This window comes from Numenius arquata, chromosome 8 (genome assembly GCF_964106895.1).
Source record: "Numenius arquata chromosome 8, bNumArq3.hap1.1, whole genome shotgun sequence".
Classification (NCBI taxonomy): Eukaryota; Metazoa; Chordata; class Aves; order Charadriiformes; family Scolopacidae; genus Numenius; species Numenius arquata.
In genome coordinates this window covers 14,850,958-14,871,181 of record NC_133583.1, presented here as the reverse complement: position 1 = coordinate 14,871,181, position 20,224 = coordinate 14,850,958, and the positions used below count along the sequence as shown (strand labels likewise).

Sequence of the window (20,224 nt, the reverse complement as noted above, 5' to 3'; positions counted from 1 at the left end):
GCTGCATCCATAGTTTATATAATTTAAACTGTATAACTAAAAAATTACGGCAAATATATGAACTATAAAAAAGGTGAAGGTCATTTTTCTAGAAATCTCCATTCTTGAGCTTCAAATACTTTTAAAATTAAATTCTTGCTAAAATTATATTTTTCTCTCCAACATAAAATATATCCCTCACATTCATTGAAATACAGGAAAGCTTTTCTAAACAAGAAATGCACCCAATTAACTGTATTGTCTGCATTTTACTATACACTGAACTGACTGAGAGATTTGATTTTCCTCTGCCATACTACTTATTATGAAAATCAGGAGAACGTGTGAAAGGACGAATGGTAGAAACAAGTCTAATCCCATGAATTAAGGGCTGTTTTAAGAGTCCTTACATTATTAAGAGTGAAATCAGCACCTTCCTACATGGAGATGAAACCTCCATCTCCCCCCATTCCATTTACCTAGTCTCCAGATCTATTTCAATAGGCTGCTGAAAGTCCACCAGTTTGACCACTCATCCACTCTACTACTATCGTGCAAAAAGACTCAACCCGTCCTGCCTAATCCTGCAGCCACAGTGCAATGAAGATAATCAGAATGAACTCTGCACCTGTCATTCCTGGTAGTTCAGGGAGTTTTATCACCTTGCCTTGCTGAGAAGAGCACCCAGACTCCTCTTACATGCACTGTCAGAAATATAGGAGAGAGTGCTCTGTAGTGAAGAGCTAATGCCTAGAGCTTTAAAACTCTGCACAGAAATTGATTTATTGTAATCGCTTACTTGGATGTTCTTCTGATGTTAACAATGCCACTTTTAAATAGTAATGCAACATTCAAGACAGTTCATTTCACCCTGATTACTAACCATTATGAAATTCATTTAGCCTTGAGCCATATGTCTCCAAGACAAATCTTTTGTGTCTTGAATAGCAATAGAAATTATTAAAACGTTCCAAAACTGAGTCACAGGCACTATTCCTTAAGTTGGTAGCTCTCAAGTCTGTGCAAAACAGAAAAGTTTTTTGGTTTTTTTTCTAAGTATATCTTTTCTAAGTATCTCTATTGTAAGATAACTTACAGCTCTTAACAGTGAATATGAGGAAATTTAGTATTACCATACGTATTTTCAGAAAGGTTTATAGGTCTGGGACTTAAATTATTTTTTCCCCCTAGGGAAGGAGGTCTATGACATGAATTTTCACCTTATGACGAAACTAGACTTTCCACTAGACTCATCGCTATTCTACATACAAGGACAGGTCTACTCATGAATTCAGTCTGGAGGGCAGGCTGTGCCTGCTACCAGCTATTTGTTATAATGCCTTTGCAGTCCTCCCTCACTGGAAAAGAAATAACAAGTTATTTGTCAAGGGTCTGATATATAATGATACCAGATAAATTATATTGGCATTTGAACAAAAGAAGTCTCAGAGAGGAATGTCTGGTTTTAAATTGGAAATATATATGGGCCTGGAAAATAAACAAAGATCTGCTCTCCATGCCCAAGACAGAAAATGATGCTGACAAACAGCTGAAAATTACATTGATTTAAATAACATCATAAACTGCTATTAAAATATCATGCAGCTGCAGTTAACAAAACTTGCTAATTACCTCAAACACAACACTAAGAAAAACCATAAACCCTTTTTACGTTTTTATATGAAAAAGAACAATTCCAAAGTCTTTTCAGGAAATAAGGAAGTGTAACTAAAAAAAATTTAGAATACAAGCCACATCCTTTCCTACTGTTACCACATGCAACATCTGTGTCCATAAACACAGAGGTTATCTACACATACAACCTGTACAAGTGTGCCATTTAAAATTGATTCAGAAAGCATAAAACCAAAAATGGTTTATAACAATACTCTGATAAACCAAAACTGCTTTCATTTAAATGTTAATGGTACCACAGTGCCCATTATTTTATTTTAATAATGTTGAATCTTAAACTTCTCTCTGACAGAAAGCTTCAACAGTTTAAATTTTTTAAAAAACAAAATACAAATTATTCATTATGGATAATACTAATTTTGCATTTTACAACTATTCTAAAAAGTAAGTATATAAGAACAAAAGTTATTTTGGAGATTTTATTCCTGTCAAATAGAATGACTGACTTTTAATGTGGCTAATATCACTACTGGAAACAAAACAAATCATACAGTCTGACTTAGGGTGACAGGGGCCAAAGCAATAGAAATCATGGCAGCTTTAATGACACATTAATCTTTACTTATGTGAGTACATTTTGCTCCTCTGAACAGTCCCACTGCAGTAAACAGAATTTTTCTAGTAAGAAGTAGTGACATGAGCAACATTTTCTATGAGCAAACCTCCAGGTCTGATGGTCTTAGCAATGTTGAGACCACAGTGATGATGAGCTGCAAATTACCTACAGCTTCAAAGGCAAGCACCAAAAAGGTGGATAAGCATTGATCAAAAACTAACACGCAGTCACAATATAGTATTTACTCATAATTGAAAGAGACTTGAACAAAATACGATGCACTTCATACTCTTAAATATCACAACCAAATTATTGTTAGTCCATCAGATTACCTCAAGCAAAGAGCGTTTACTGTATAGACAGATTATACTTTCCTTATTAAGCATCTACTGCATATTTTAAAATCTCTATAAAACATTTTAGCTTAATAGGTAGTCTCATTTTTTCCATGCATATTATAAATTCTATTCCAGTAAAATTTTATGGTTAATCTGTGGCAAACTTTCTTAAGTATCAAACTTTCATACTCATTCTGCAAAGATATCACAGTTTTCTTACAGGACAAAAAAAAATAAATCATATAGCAGATTAATACTAGTTTAAAGAAATTCTTCTCTACTGAAAACAGGAAATTGTTTAGACAGATACAGACACAGTCCTTTTAAAGTTTTGTACCTACCTACACCCTTAGTGACAATAGGCTATGAAAAAAATTAAGCCATTAGACCATTAAACCATTAGACATAGTTTTTCATTGTTCATTGTATATGAAAAAACATTTTTTACATGGTTCACAAACACACTTGTCAAGAAACACAGAACAGTTTAAAATAAAACAACAAAAATTAGACTGCAACTTGAAAGAGATAGAAAAGAGAGTTTCTCACCCCTCAAAACAAAACTGGAACTTTGGTTTATAGGAACGGCTATGCCCATATACCCTCCTCGTCATCCTGTGTGCCAGACAAGATGCACAGAGAAGAAGTTAGCATTAGAATGAAAGAAGAAAAGGTTAGTTACTTTTGTGCAAATAAAATACCATTTTTTGGCTGTTAAAAACATGACCTTTTTTTAAAATGTAAGCCAGCAAAAAAGCTGAACGAGTTTGTGTTACATATACAAGAGTCTGCATCTATAGCAACCAAAAAAAAACAAGAACAGTGACGTAAACATTTTTTCCCACTGAGTTAAAACAGTGTGTAGGAAGTAGATTATATGATTAAATATTAAAAGATTATCTATTTTTTAATTGCGCGCAATTCAAACCAACATTGACAGCAGAAATAGATCAAAGCTTATAAGTAAGCAAAGTCATTACTATAATCAAATTGTCTTACATTCTGTTAGGTTAAAAGATGCAAAACTGCTGAAGAATCAAAAAAATCTGTCATTAGCAAAGTACACTTTTCTAATGTTATCAGTTAAATCTATCTTTTAAGCAATCCTTAAACATTGCACATTGTTCAATACTATTAAACAGTTTCTCTCCTTTTTTTCCATTTTTGTTCCATGAGGATTACTCTTTTATTTAGCATTTTAATGATAGATAACATTAATGGCAAATACAAAAAAAATCGTAACACTTTCATAAATTTTTTTTAAAAGGCATTATTTTACTGTAGGTATGCTGAAAGCAGAAGGTCTTTGTTTACATTTATTATAAACCTGGAGTTAGAAAGAACAAAATAAAAACATGAACTAAACCAAGACAGTGAAATATTCTTCCCTGGATACATTTACTGAAGATTATATTTTCTATGATTCTTTATCTATGCACACATCGAGGTACATGTGGATATCTATACCTGTATATAGTTCTACTATGTCAAATTTTGATGCAACACAGCTTCTAGAAGAGGTGCACAACACCACATTTTTCATTTAAGTCAGCATTTCAAAATCAAATATAATCTTATCATTTTAGATATCCTTAAAATTCATCCATTAATATTTTAGAAACATTAAAAAAATAGATTCTATAGTTTCAAGACTTTGAAAGTTAGCTGGTGTAACATATTGCTGACACTTAATTAAATCTAAAAACTAAATAAAATGAATGGTAATTAATTATGATTGAAACAGACAGGAATTTTAGCCTGAAAATATACACTGCCAGTATCACTACTGTTCCTAGTCCATTCTTGGAATAAAAAAGAGCTCCCAGATGTCAACTGTTATTAAAAACCAGATGTTAAGATAGATGTCTTGCATGTTGCTGAATTAAGTAAAGAAATCTGACAGTCCACTATAAACTTAGCTATCATTTAACACAGAAGAAATGTGGGTAAATTTTTTACAGTTAACTTGGAACACGCCTTAGTTATAAGGTCTGCACATCTACACCACAAAGCAAGGCCTGAATATTCTTATTTATTTTTGAAACAAAGGGACAGATTCTGTAAAACTTCCAGTGAGCTAGGTTTGCCTCACTGAAAATAAGAGTCCTTCCCTCTAAATTCTACAGGATCTACTTTTATTCAGGCCCTACTAACGCTAATTGAACTGACTTTGAAGTTGACAAGAGTTTTGCCAGAGTAAAGGTTGAAGAAAGACTGAAGGATTTCTTTTCCAATGAGTAGTTTGATCCTATTTCACTAACAGAATGCATTAGGTTAATCTTTGGTGATATCTTTAAAAACAGCAAAAATCAACAAAATGGGAAACTCGGTGAGTTTCCAAATGACTCCTCCTAACTAAATACAGCTGTTTTGCTGTTTAGTGTATTGCAATTCCTCAAACGGGCAGATGTTAATTTTTACTTCAATTATTTGCATGATCTCTTTTTGGCAGAATTCTAGAAGAGTTGAAAAATCAAATATTGTCAAATATTTTTAAAGAGTATTATGGGAAATTACAGACTATATAGTTTGACACTGATCCCGATATACAATAAGCAATAAATTAAAAGCTGGAGCTCAATTAATGTCAATCAACATTGCTTTATTAAGTAATGGTCCTGTCAAAATAACTTTCTATTTGTTTCAATTACATAGAGCCTCTTTGCTAAGGTGCTTTGAAATAATATGCTAAGATTTCTGTAAAGCAGAAATGTGCCACAAGACAGTGTCAGCAAATTTAGCTCTACATAGAATGAATATTGCTGGAGAAGGAAAGGGACATGCAGATACCTTTTTTTCATCCCAAACTTGTTCTGTATTCCCCTGATTTGAAAGAAAAGTCTGACAAAGACTGCTTGGAAAAGTGAACATATTTGGGATTAGCTGAATAAATGTTATCAGCCACTTAAGCATATGACTGAAATCATGTGCCATCATTTGAAAACAAAAGGGAAAACTTAGAAGACAGGGGAGTGCGTCTGAAATCGACGATATGAAAAAGGGCTTTACAGATCACGATGGAAGTGAACATGTGCACAATGCTGAATTTGCAAGGACAAATACAAGCAGAGAAATAAAAATCAAAAAGTTTGCTGTATCTCTATGCAGTAGCATAAGATCATTAATAGAATTATACATCTGGTGCTCACGTCATACTCTTATGAATATTTGAAGGACTGTAACCAGATCAAGAAACAGCAAAAACTACTGAAAAATAAACTTGGCAACGAGAAACAAAACAGACTCAACCTAAGTGGTCACTCAGAAAATATTAAAAGATTGTTTGATCACTATTAACTAACACATACAGAAGACAGCTCTTTCTCTAGCACAAAACAGCTAGATAGATGTTTATAGAAAGTAATTAGACTTCAAACATGGTACATATTTTTCAATAACACATCAGTACTGGATAACTTCAAGATTTTATATCAAGACTAAGACACTTTCTAAAGGATATGGCTACCTGTATTCAAAACAATTTAAAAAATTACAGATTTAATTAAGAAATTACTGGGTGGTCAGGTCCAGATTATGAACATGGTCCACTTCACCTTCAACATCTACAATTAACAAAAATCCTCTTCCACCTTTTTTCCTCACATCTGTTTTAGTGGGAATGTCTGTGCCATGATCTATTCTGTATACAAAGTTTCTTACGCATTTTCCAATTTTAATTTTTAACAAGTTCATAAAAAATTAAACAGTGATCTGTTTTGACAGACAACTGAATATAAAAAACAAACCTTCACTGGATTTTAGATTTTTAATACTAAGAGCAACCTCAACACCAGTCTCAACATACTACCTTTTTTTGAAAAACCTGTATCTATGTAGTATTTTTGACTTACACCTACTCCAGAAAATCTGTTCACATCTCATTTTAAATTCCACACACTAATTATTTAGAGAAGATAAATAGTACTTTAAAACTTGCACTAACCTAAGCAGAGCTCACCCACTTAGAATCCCTATCAAAAAAGCCAACATTTCATAATTACGTGTGTTATTACCCAATATGTTTAGTTAATTATGTCATGTATTGTTGACAGGTAATGTACTGACCTAAAAATTCTTGGCACTTGGATTGAGCAAAGTAAAATTCCTACAGATATTGGAGAATGTCAGCCCTCTTTTTGATTAAAAAAAATAGGATTAAACCAAAGAACCATAATTTCATGATATATGCTGTCACTTCTTAATTTAAGAGAAACCAAAATGTACAGATGCAAGATCTTAAAGAAGTATTACAAGAACTCACTGATCATTTACTACTCCCATTAGGCAGACAGGTTGTTTTCAAGCCTGCGCTATCTCCTTCCAGTGCATTGGATCAAAGTTATGAGATAAAACTCAACTAACCTTGTCATTCTGCTGCCTATTACATTTTGAGGAGTGGCTATTTAATGATGTAAATCCTAACTTAGCATTACAGGCTTTACAGATCTTTCTGTACAGATAGAAACAACTACCCAAAAGCACTGGATAAAAAGTATGTAAGAATCAGGATTGTAGTTTTCATTGGTACTATGAATAAACTATTCTATCAAGAAGCTACAGTTCGGTACCTCAATGCAAACAGGTAAAGTAAGAGAATGCAGAATTCTTCCCTGATGTTCTGAGACAAATTAAGTTCATTACCTGTTTTCTTCTTCTTGCCTTTGACATACTGTGAAGCAAAATAAAAGCTGCAGTTATGCCTTATCTTTTATTAATATTGGATCAGAGGCTTCCAGAAGAATGCTTAGTCTTTCATATCAATGTGTATCATACAGAATCATTAATCTATGGCTCTTTCAAACAATAAATTATAATCAAGTAATTTTTGATTAATGTTTGTGTACATTAACTGCTTTCTTAAACTTGGATCTTTCATTGGTTTATACGGTCAAGAATAGCAGTTCAATGACAAAAACTGCAAATCAAAATCTCAATTACAGAAAAACAAAAAGGGAAAAAAACCAAAATTAAAGAAATACCATTTGAATTGACAAATTAGTATACACTCTTAATTATTGCAAATTCAAAATATTTAAGATATTGAATGCCTTGTATTTTTAGGACTGACATCCAAGTGTCTAATTTGGACATATATTTATATACAGTACAGCGGTATCATTTCAAGTATTATGAAAGCCTTTGAACATGGGCTATTTTTAGATTATAATTCATTGATTTTTATCTCATCATTTTGCTAGTCCTTTCTTTTTTCTGTGCTGCTACTTACCATATTTGTTTAATATCTTAAAAAGAAATATCTGGTGTTAATAAATATGACTCACAGTTCTGATCCAATTGCCACAAAACCTAATGTCAAAACCTCAAAACTGGCTTCAAACTAGCGAGATGAAGAACTTAAAGAGTAGTGCTTGGAAAACACTACACACAGATGTAGAAAACTTGTATAAAGGTGTCTTCTGTTTTACTATTGAAGTGTATCTCAATACAAGTTTTGCAGGCACATTTCTCAGCCATCAATTCTTTAAGCTTCATCAGTTTGAGTAGTAAATTTGAGACAGTGGCCTTCAGATAAAAGGGGCTACATTACACAGCAGGTTAGAAACAAAGGATAATTTAATCATTATTAAATATAATGTGTAAGTTATATCATGTAAGTATACACTATTAAGTATATCTAAAAAATTTTACGAAACAGATGCCAGAAATTATAAGCCTATTCATAAGCATTCTCCATATAGCATATTCTTGATTACTGGTGAATGTGAAATAGTTGCAAGAGGTTATATGCAGCAGCATCATCTATATATAGATCTGTTGTTGCAACAACAACAGATCTATAGCAAGTACAACTGGTACTGAGAACTGGCATCTGTACAATACACCTATCTTGGGAGGGTATTCTGGATTAATTTTGCTCTGTCTCCAAGACTGAATTCCCTTTAGCAACTTCACTGTGTTGGGGGACCTCCTGGAATGCATCTTTCAGTTAAATTTAATCAAAATGGAATTCAGTGTGCCCACTTCAACACTGCTTCTAGATATGAACCATAGTGGGAATAATCAGGAGATTTGATCCACATCTGCACTCCTGATCAGAACTAAAACCTTAATGTAGATGCAGTCAAAGACTGCAAAATTCTGCATTATTATGAGGCCCACTGATGTATAAAATCCGATTACCTGAAGTGAAGAACGTAGTGCATCTGCGTCAAAAAAACAGACAGCAAATACTTCTACAAAGCTGAAGTACTGCACACATGTACCTTCACTTTTATGGCATGCAAGTATCTTTACAAAATCCATTCTTAAAATAAATAAAAAATTTAAAAAATCCTAATCTCCTTTTAGACAAAAGCTTTCACAACATAGGCAACATTAAAAACTTGATGAGTTAAGCTTTTCTGGCTCTCTTCCCACAATAGAAGACCCTTCCTGACAAGGCTCATCACATTTCCTTTCATGTGTCAACATGTTAACAATTAATGTCTTAACTTGGGTTAAATAAATCTAGTGATAACCTGCTCATCTCTTGAACTAACTTTCTGATGACTGATTTACGCTACTTTCTTTATTATCTGTGGCTACTAATGGGTCATTAAACATGTAACTACTGGCTCCGGACTGTGAAACTGTCCTACTTACAGCAAACAATTACATTTACAAATATTAATTTCCCCTTGTGACACAGAAATCTACCTCCTAAGTAATGACATTTCTTGCAAATCAAGAATTTAGCTTAAAATCAGAATCTTTCAAAGCTTAGAGAGACTTTTATCTGCTACTCAATTTCTAGGAGGAAACATAGCTAAGGACTAATCTCATGAACTCTCCATACACAGAAAAACTGACTACAAAAGTGTTTTGCGCATGAATGATTTGAAGAACTGAGCCGGTAACTGGAAAGGGGAAAGACTAACAGTGGATTCATTTAAGGCTTTATTTTCTGTTTCATTTGTATATTCAAAAATTGAATAAATCTTAAAAATTGCTTCAGCAATATGGATTTATGTCACAGGTCTTTTTTCAAACCTATCCTTAACAGAAGGGGTCACAAGCAAGCATGCATCATCCAATTATGAAAAGGACCACAAAATCCATCTCACCATTTGTTTTATTTGTATATAGTTAGGTTAAAGTCAAACATAAATACTGGTGATGGGGGTAAGTGAAAGGTTGTTTCTGACCAACTTACTTTACAACACCCAGACTAGCATTAACATGAATAAGATGTTTCACCAGATACTTATGCATTCTAAAGCTTTATCACTAGATGAAGCGGAAACCCAATGCTTCTTACAAGAAGTGGTCCGTGAAATCAGATTTGCAATGCAAAAATTTATGGTCCCCTTTGTAGTGAAAGCCTGTGACATGTTATCTCACTTAAGTAACCAGCGCCAGATATGCAACTTTTGTTATCAAGTTACTGTCTCCCAGAAATGCATTTTCTTTTAGCTGGTCTAAAGACTTTTTTTAGACTATGATGGTGGCAGCTAATTTTTCTAGTAAGAAATATAAGATAAATGTAAACCTCTATTTAAGCGTTGTATACTCTAACACACACATTCAGAGGAAGTGAGGGGGAGAGATTTCTATAGCTAAACATGATCTCAAAAAATTCTTCCATATGTGGAAAAGGCTGCAAAGCTAACATATAAATATAGATATATATAAATATACACACTGAGCAGTATGTATACATTATATCACATTCATTAAACCTCAAAACATAAAATAAATTCATTTCTGTAAGCAAAGGAGAGGTATAACTTTTCAATATACAAAATCCTTCTCCTGGAGGTAACAGACGGCAAAACCTATTTTCTACTTCTTGCTTTTAATACAACTCCAGTTTAGCTGGTGTCATGCAAATTACAAATTTAATAGAATTAAAAAGTATATGAAAAATCATCTGGCTACAATATAACAACAATTAAGATGTAGGAATAACAAAAGCATTAACAAATACTACAGACTTCTATTGGCTCTTACTTAAATGAGAAACCTTGAGTAGAATACACTGCTTGTAACTGTAAAACAGCAGTATACCAAGATCAAGAACTAGAGTATCCCTGAAAGATACTCAGGGCAGATTCTTTCAAATTTAATGGCTCTTTCGTTTGTTCCATCACAAGTACAATGTAATCTATAATGAAATTTAGGTTTGAAACCAATCATATTATCCCCAAAATCTGGGCAAGCCTCTGTGGAAGACTATTTCAGTTTTAGGGTAAAGTAAATAGAAGTATCTAGATAGATGTCAGAGGCAGGAAAAATTCTCTGTATCTACTGAAATAAGCATATGATAACACTTACTGACTGTTGGGAAATGCTTAGACAGAAAATACATCCTCATTAGAAGAGAAGTATTTGCCATTCAATACCGTGTTTACAGTAAACAATATAGCTATGATAACTGCATGTAATTTAATCAGAAAATTAACTTTTTAATGGTGACCATGATACAAATAGGATTTTATTGCATGCAGTTCAACAAGTCTGAACAATGTGGGGTATGAATCACAAGTTCTTTGTTCCAGAGGGAGAATATGTGTAGCAAAGATGAAAAATTAGAGGAAATACTTAAAAATACGAAAGCATTTATATGACTAATTTGCACTGCACTCCTGAGATCTCAAAACACTAATTAATTCAGCACAATACTAGTTATTTACAGTGGATATGCCTGGGATTGTTTATACTGAATGTACTGACAAGCAAACCTTGCCCTGCCCAAATTCCTAAATTAAATAAATCCATGTGACTCCAAGGAGCTTAGTGCAGGCTCAGCACTGTGCTAATGCAATTGCGTGCTTCCTTGCAGCTTGAGGCACCAGCAGAACAAGTTCACATACATTTAGTGAACAGACAAGAGCAAGCTCACACCTGCCCAAATACAATGTGTAAACATACAGGATAAAGAAACACACAGAATATTAAACAAAATCTCAGTCAGGGAGGGAGCCAATAATTCCAATTTACTGCATTAAACAGCTATACCATATCATTTCTTAGATATATTAAAATGTCACTTGTGCTTTTGGTTTTCCCCTTATTTTTATTTCTTCCTTCCTAAACAACTAATAGACAAAGTTCTAATGTTGCAGAAAACTCTCAAATATGATATTTCAGTTTTACAAATACTAAACTTCTGCTCAGATTGAACTTTCTACTTACAGTCGAAAGAAATTTGAATTTTACGCTTTTCAAATAACCATGGTTATTTGAATAAACTAAAATAATCTGCTTTGGTTTATGTTTGTCCTCCTTCTAAGTTGTGTTGTTTGGTTTTGTGTTTTTTCTTTAAAGACAAATCCCAGTTTCAATATTCCTGAGGCCTATTCGGGAGTTTGAAGTTGGCAACTTTCCAATATGGCCACAGAATATAAGGCATTGTGCTAACAGCCAGAGCTGCCAAGAAACACAAAGTAGCATGCACTCTTTTCCCCTAAAATCACATATGGATCAATAAAAGTGATTTGCAGATCAGGATCCAGACACTAAAATAATAATTGTTGTTTGACTGTCCTTCGGCTCTAATTTCAAAGTCATCCACCTCAAACAAAATCCTGACCTGTTCAGAGTTTTTCACATATCATCTTTCAGCAATTCCAAGGATATTTAGCAATTCCAGCTGATGAACAAAGACTTGTTGCCAAGATCAGTCACCACTTTACAAATCAATAAACACTTTTTTGAGAGCGTAGTCTTCTTCAAAAAGTTAGTTTTTAGTGGCATACTCCTACTTTGCACCAGTCAGATTGTTGTCAAGTTTTGTCCATCATTACCTGTGATTTCTTTTCTCAAATGAATGAGTTTACCAGCACACTTTGAAAAATCTTTTTAAAACTACACATATTTAATACTGATACATCTATCAGATAGTTCTTTAAAAGTTGGCTTTCTGACTGGAGAGTGGCAATAAAGGAAGCTTCATAGACACACACTGCCTCATCACTGTCCTAATAAGGAGCACTTCTTTAGATAAGAGGATAATTCGGAAACCTTGAACTACCTTTTAGGCCTCTTTGCTGAGATTTCAGAGTAATGGAAAACATGAGGGTGAGTTTATGAAAAATTACTTCTAAACACCACTACCTTGTAGAAGGGTCACCAAAAATGTTTCAAATAGGTACAAAATCTCTATGTAGCCAGACTGGATTAAAATATGTAAAAGGACATAATACATGCTTACAACACCATGTGACATTCCACCCTCAATTACAGCTTCTAAGAATAGACAATTTTTTGGAAAGCAGCCTGCTCCTACAGCCTTATAGCACACCCTATGATATTCATATTTTTCTAAAAATCAGTTTCTTTCTATGAGAATATCACCTCTCATCATAAAACAAAATTAAAATATATTTGTAGCCTTGGTGACCATGGAGTAAAGTGTTCAACTTTGACTCAACTACATCTTGGGAACTCAGGAAACTCTTACAAAATGAGAAACACCTTAGATTTTATGTCTTTAAAAATGTCCAGTAAAATGGGAAGTAAGAAGATTTGATAGTTCTTATAATCATCAGGATTGGCAGTAAAGTCCTAAAATACAAAATTCTTTGGATGTTATATCTTCAGCCTTCCACTGTGTGGATGCAGAATCAAGATCTTCAATGTGCCCTCTCAAATAGCATAACCTCCTATAAGAATGCCATCAAACTAACATAGGTACATCCCAGACTCATGCATGTCATAGATTACCTACACAACTTCTTTCAGGACCCGTTTTTTATGCAGAGATGCTGCTTTTAATTTAAATAATCCAGATACGGTTTTTTACCACATAATCCATAAGCAGCAACTTGAATTTAGCACCTTTCAATCACATAGCAAAGATCTCGTGAACTTGAACAAGAAAGACCTAGGTGACAGCAAAAGAATGCTATTTGTTATGCGGAGACCATCCTAGAGTTAGACAACTCTCATATGTGCCAGTAAGTTAAAGGCTGTTTCAGAGACAGCAAGGAATGTAAAATGCCTAGGAAAATTAATAGTAAGCGAATATGGGTGACGAGCCTGAAACTCAGGACAGGATACAAATATGGAGGGGCAGAAAGGCTTCTGAAAATAGAAAAACAAAGGGAATGAGATGTCTCAATTTGATCAGACTTGTGGTTAGTGAGATGGAATTCCCTGTCGGTGAGTAACTTACAGGCCTGTTATGATACTAAAACTGCAAGCAAAAAAATGACAGAAGGACAGCAGTACATAAGGCAGCTGTGGCTGGGAATACAAATGTCAACTTTCAACAGTAACAGCAGTTTGGGTCAAGAGCACGCAGTCACTTGTGTGACACAAACAGGCACTTCCTTCAAGATATTTTCAATGCAAGTAAGAAAATTGGAAGATGATGTGGGCAACTGAGGCCAAAAAAAGAAGTTTTTAAGGAAAGTAGAGAAATAAGAGAGCAGGGAGTTGGACAGTAGGCTTTGTGATGAAGTCTACGCTATGGGGCAGGACAACCTCTAAAGTTCAAATTTATTTAGCCATGGGGTTTTTTTGTTCTGGGTAGATCTTGGATGCAACAATCCAGATTAGATTACTGTAATGCACTCTGCAAGGGGCTACATATTACAACTCTTTGGAAACTGAAGCTAGTACAGAATGCTTATTAAGCTCATTTTCATGCTACGAGTATCGCACCCGCACTCCAGGATACACACTGACTGCCAAAATGTTTCCAGGTGGAATTTAAGAAAGATTGCCAACTCTCAAGCCAAAACTGAAGAGAATAAATATAAGTTTTTAGTGCAACGCCTCAAAATTATCTTTTTTTCCAAGTTTTTTAAAGACTAGTAAAAATGGTTAATATTGCAATGTTATTGACATGGCAGCACTCAATTCCAAGAAATGTATTTATATCAAACAAAAATCAGATGCACCAACATAACTGGGGAATCATGGCTCTCTGAAACATGACCATGTGTATGGGCAGAGGAGAGTTAGTCTTCCTACTGCTTGTGAAGTTTTCTTACATCTTCCCCAGAGCTTAGGTCCAGACATACAGGGGCAAAAAAGGTTGCCAACCTATACCCCTCCCTAAAAAGAAGAGCAAAAAAAGAGGGCATTAAGGCAAGAAGTGGTGGAAACTTGGCTTTGCTCCCTAGCAGCAGCCCGAAGACTTAAACACATCCATTACCTCTGAAAAAAGGTGCCCAACGAGCTCCTTCAAGAGAAGTCAAAGATTCTTTCCCTTACTACATCCAGTACCACACTGCCACATGCTGCCCATAGCAGGATACATATCAGGTAACAGTTATAACAAAAACATGATCATTAAACCAAAATGTCAATACCTGAACCAAACAGCACCATGTAAAAAGGATGCATATTCAAAACAGGATGTGTCTGTATTTTTCTTCCAAGACCGTTGTTACACCATTATCTTTAAAGCAGGTATAGACTCACAGTAGCATATATATAGTGTTTTACATCAGTCAGTGGGAAATGTCTTATTCTTCCTTACAGATATGTACTCAAATGCACATGTAAATACTTTTACAGCCATATATAACAACATACATGTATTTCCTTATAAATGTAGCATATAAATTAGAAAATCCAGTATTATCCATAGAAATGAGAAATGTTTCAAGAATAACACTGCACATTCAGTTGTCCCTTTCCCTCCAGAATTTCTAAGACTTGCAAAAACCCTACCTAGTATTCACTAAATTGAATGGCATTTATGTTGCAATACACAGCACTTTCTTGTCTCCTTACAAAGTTAAAAATGCCCTGTGACAATTTGCAAGTCCATTGTTTTCTCAGTCTATTCTGTGGTTTCAAACTACTAGCAGTATGTTGGATTATGGTCATCAAAACCCACATGTTACATACAGACATATTGAATGGCCAAAACAGGTTTGTATGGCACATGGTAATCAAATTGCTGCACAAAGAATGCTGTATGGAATGGTAAGTAACACAACACAGAAAGTAAAAAAAAGTAAAATCTGTGATTGAAAAATGTAAGCTAAAGCAATGAGTTGAGTTCACTCATGAATATCATTGACTGTGCTGTTCTCAAAGATTATTTCAGCAAGGATTTTCTATGGATCTCCTATTTGCTTGCTTTACAATTAAACGTCTGCTGGGCTAATCCATTGTTCACAGAGTCTGTGGAAATTTAGGGACAGAGTACAGGAGAACACCTACTCCAAGCCCAATGCACCAACACAAGATGAAATAAAGTTATTATCGTGGGCAAGAGATATTCATCTAACCTGTTCTTAAAAATCTTCAAGAAATGAGCTTCCATTACAACTATATGAAAGAATGTCCACATTTTCTTTCCACTTACAGATTCATTAGACTCGTAGTGAAAAAGTTTCCTTTTTTTAATAACTAACGCAGTTATTTTTGGTATAAATCAAATTTACAACTCCTACTCTTCTCCAGTGGGCACTGGAATACAATTGATCATCGTCCTCTTTACAACAACATTTTATGTATTAGAAGACTTATGTCTCCCCCTTAGTACTTTCTAGACTAAACAAACCCAGTTCTTTAAGCCTTCCTCATAGGTCATGTTCCCTAAAACTCCTATCATTCTTGTTGCTCTCCTTTTGTCCCTTTCCAATTTGTCTACCTTTCTTGAAGCATGGTGATCAAAACTGTATACAGCTTTTCAGATGAGGTCTCACCAGTGCTCAAAAGAACAGAATAATTACTTCCTGCTTCTCTTCCAGTACCACAGCCATCCCAGAATTAGATCCAACTTCATTGCAATGGTAATCCATTGTTGCTGTATATTATGGGCAATCCAGATTCCTTTTTCCATGCTACTGCCTCATCAGTTCTCCCTTGTAAATGGACTTGTCTTTACTGAATTTCAAATTCCTTTTTCTAGACTTTCTCTCCAGTTTATTGAGACTGGAGCAGATTATTGAGCAGTTTAACTGCCCCTACTATGCCTGCAGCTTCTTGCAGCTTGTTTCATTATCAACAATATTCACAGGTTTTTTTCTATTCAATCACTGAAATAATTTCTAAAAAAATACTCCTCAGAAGCATATAAAGGACAGGCCTCCTTGAAATACCACTGTAAACATCCCTCTTGTCTCACAATGAGTAACGGAAGATTTGTCTCTAGCATGTTATTTGTATCACTTGCACATCCATCTCATGGTGATTTCATACTTAATTAAATTAAAATAGTATTATTTATAGTTGCAGCTTTTAGTATTGTAATGCATTTTACATTTCATATTAATTAAATTACAAACTAATGTATTTAATTGTATATTACAAACATATGGTTGGTGAGTGTTAAAGGCCCTATTAATTGAAGGTATGTCACAGCTACCACTTTCTTCTTTAGCCACAAAGCCAGTTACCCTATCAAAGGAAATTAGATTTGCTTGACATAATTTGTCCTTGACAAATACAGGCAGACTAAATATAGGATGGGTATGCTATGTAGCAGTCATCTAGACCTGCATTCTGTTTTAGAGAGTGGCCCAAAACTGTCACCTAGGAAAGAGCACAAGAATAAAGTGAGTATACAGTGATAAAAAATCTCATACCTTCAAGAATGTAACATGAAAGTAGTCTGTCTGGTCTAGGAGAGGAACTGCTGGTTGATGATTAGGAAAAGGGGATAAGGGTGAGGCAAGTATAAAGTGATCTGACATACACCAAGATAGATAGATGGATAACCTCATACGGTCTGATATAGACATCAAGCTACTGAAAATGAATAGTAAAAAGACTATTTGCTTTCTATTGATTAATAATTTATTCCATAACTTTCCAGGATCTGAAATAAAGTTATTCATAAATTCCCATATCTTTTATTTGTAAAGATAACAGTGTTTGCCTTCGTTGAGCCTCCAAGTATCTCCTATATCCTACATGAAAGTTGTTGAACAGAATCATAAATAGTTCAAACTGAGAACACTAGTACTAGTAAATACTGGTAAAATAGCTAGTATTTTACGTGCTCTGTCTTTAATCATGTAACCACTTCCATCATTCATAATCTTAAGTTTTTTAAGTCCTTGAAGATGTTTTGATATAGACTTTCATTATACTTCTTATCCATTTTCTTCCCTGAATAACCTCTTGCAGTGCATTGAAAAGTGTCGCCTCCACTAATTGTTAGCTCTCTTACATTGCCTTGTCCCTCAGATTTTCTTCACAGGTTCATGTTTCTTGAATTAGTTGAAACCAGTGTCTGGGTTTCAGTAACACAGTTTGTTTTTACCTGTTTTTTCACATCTCTCACCTTCATTCTGTTTTTCTCATTCTAGTTCTTGCACAAAACCAAACCGTTTTTTATTTCATGGTCATTTCAGACAATTTTGCCTTCTTTTATAAAGTTGGCCAACTTATCTCTACTAATCAGAAACAGAACTAAAACCAGGACAGCAAGTCCTTCATACCCTTCTACACTTTCTGAAAGAAAAAGTTGTTCTTCATGTGTTCCAAGAACTTGAAAGATATCAAAATAGAAAAATTATAAAACTGAAGGTGAAAAAAGTGGTGGCTAACCTGATCTGGAGAGGGTCTGTGGTTGGAGTGTTGTGGCCTCCCAGGAGATCGGTGATGGTGGTGGTGGTGATGATGGTGGTAGTGGTGATGGTCATCATCGTAGTTATCCGCCATCAATTTCATTCTGTTTTGTGTCTGTTTAAGATGCAAAAGGAGACAATTCTACTACATGTTGGAATATGTTACTTAAGATCTTAGCTTTTTTTTTTTTTTGGTAGCTGTAAGGATCTAACAATAGAAGTCCAGACTGCTGGCTTACATAGAAAAGGAAACAGAAATAGAAAAAGATAACAGTATGTGAACATATCTTCTATTTCAGTTTTCACAAGTAGAATTGCACAAAGAAGTCAGAAAAGGATATGATCCAGGATGGTGTGTTCAAAGGGTGTCAACAAAGACATTCAGGTTTTCTAAATTCACTATTTTAGAACAGTTTCCTGTTTTTTCTAGTCCATTATTATGTCTTGCCAATTAACTTCTAAAATCTCACTGAAAGGAATATTAACTGTACTTCAAATACTTACAGTTAGCTACTGAGGCATGTCAACAACAATCACGAATAGTTATGCTAAAAGCTCTATTTTACCTTAATTATTGTAAGTGTACACCAGGATCACCCTGCTAAACAGTAAGCTAAAAGAATCTGAAAACTAACTGATACAGACACAGGCACTTAGAGAAAAAAGTGATTATGGAACTTGACACATGTTACTGAATGAAACTAAGTCTTAGATATAGATCTTGAAAAAAAGATCATCAACACTTCAGCTACTACTGTGTACAGATAATAAAATCTATGTCACCATGAGATAACAATATATGTCATTGCTCTTTATCACTATTATAGTTATTCCATACCATGAAATACATAGACTGGAATAATTTCAACCTTGCTCATAATACCAAAAATATGTAACTTCCAATTACCCAATACCACTGGATACAGCACTTATCTTTTCTGTTAGTAAGACTGAAGGCTCTCTCAGGCAAACTTGTTAACTTGTAATCAAGTTTTACTTATTTTTGCTCTAACAAAACCAAGAAGAAAATGTTGTCAGCTCTCAAAGACCTCTTCCCAAATTAGAAGAATCAATTAGAGATATATACAATTAATATCATGCAGATGACTGAAGGAAAGACAGCAGTCTTAACATGTCTTAAAATGTCATCTTCAAAAATCTCACCCAAACCCTACAGGAGAAAGGTTGCTTTTGAAGGAGCATTATCTACTTTGTGCCAGTTCTCTATGCAGACTTCATTTGAGTTTATCAAGCAAGCAAGTAAAGATAAGAAACTGAAACCCGTGCTCCAAGGTAGCAGGATTCATGCTAACTCCAGTGAGGACACTGGCTAAACACAGTACCCCAGGGCTTTGCTCTAACTAATGAGTTCTAAAAGACCAACTTAAACAGATTAATTTAAACACAACTCATTTGTTAGGCTATGTTCTTATATCAAAAGGTCTAACTGGCTTCCAACTAGAAGTGCCCATGAGATAGTGTCCCATAGCTAGTATGTGGTACAGTTACTTTCAGGACTACTGTAAATTGATTTTCCCATGAAAACAATCCTATACCAAAATCTCTGCTAGAAAAATTTCACTGGTAAGTATATTTTAATAGAACATGTAAAAACTCGGAGATTGCTACTAAATTCACCAATTTTAATGTGGTTTTGCTAAAGTAGAAAAGAGATTTGGAAAAAAAGCAAACTACTCATATTACTCAATATTTGAAGTATAATAAAATCCAATGCGAGGAGAACTATGAACCACAGGGATCACAGGAAATCTTGATGGGCCTTTTTAGCAATTGATTTTTTTTTTTAAATGTCACAAAGCTGCTCAAGCATTTCACACATGATGTCCACTAGAACGACCATAGAAAAGTATTCTACAGGAGGGCATCTGTACTGGGTTCACGTAATGTTTTTACGTGGTAAAAAAAACAAAACAATCAAACCAATCAAACAAACAAACAAACCAATCAAACCAAAACCCTAAGGCATCTACAATAACAAGACAGAGGAACAAACACAGACCGGATGTGCACATGCTTCAGCCACTGTCAGACTCTGAGCATTGCTACAGCAATAAAATAGCATCTTCTCAGTGTGTCACAGAATAAATGTGACCACAGGTCAAGTGGTGGAGTCCTTTGAACCGGAATTGCACTGGCACTATATGGTACCATTTCAC

General features: G+C 34.4%; 1 protein-coding gene across 1 annotated transcript in view; it reads right to left on the bottom strand.

Moving 5' to 3' along the window:
- ERC2 (ELKS/RAB6-interacting/CAST family member 2) overlaps positions 1–20,224 on the bottom strand; it is a 428,110-nt gene that overhangs the window by 53,883 nt on the left and 354,003 nt on the right. The window contains exon 20 of the mRNA XM_074152871.1: positions 18,028–18,189. Coding sequence (XP_074008972.1) covers positions 18,028–18,189 — 162 coding nt within the window. The remainder of the gene's footprint in view (positions 1–18,027; positions 18,190–20,224) is intronic.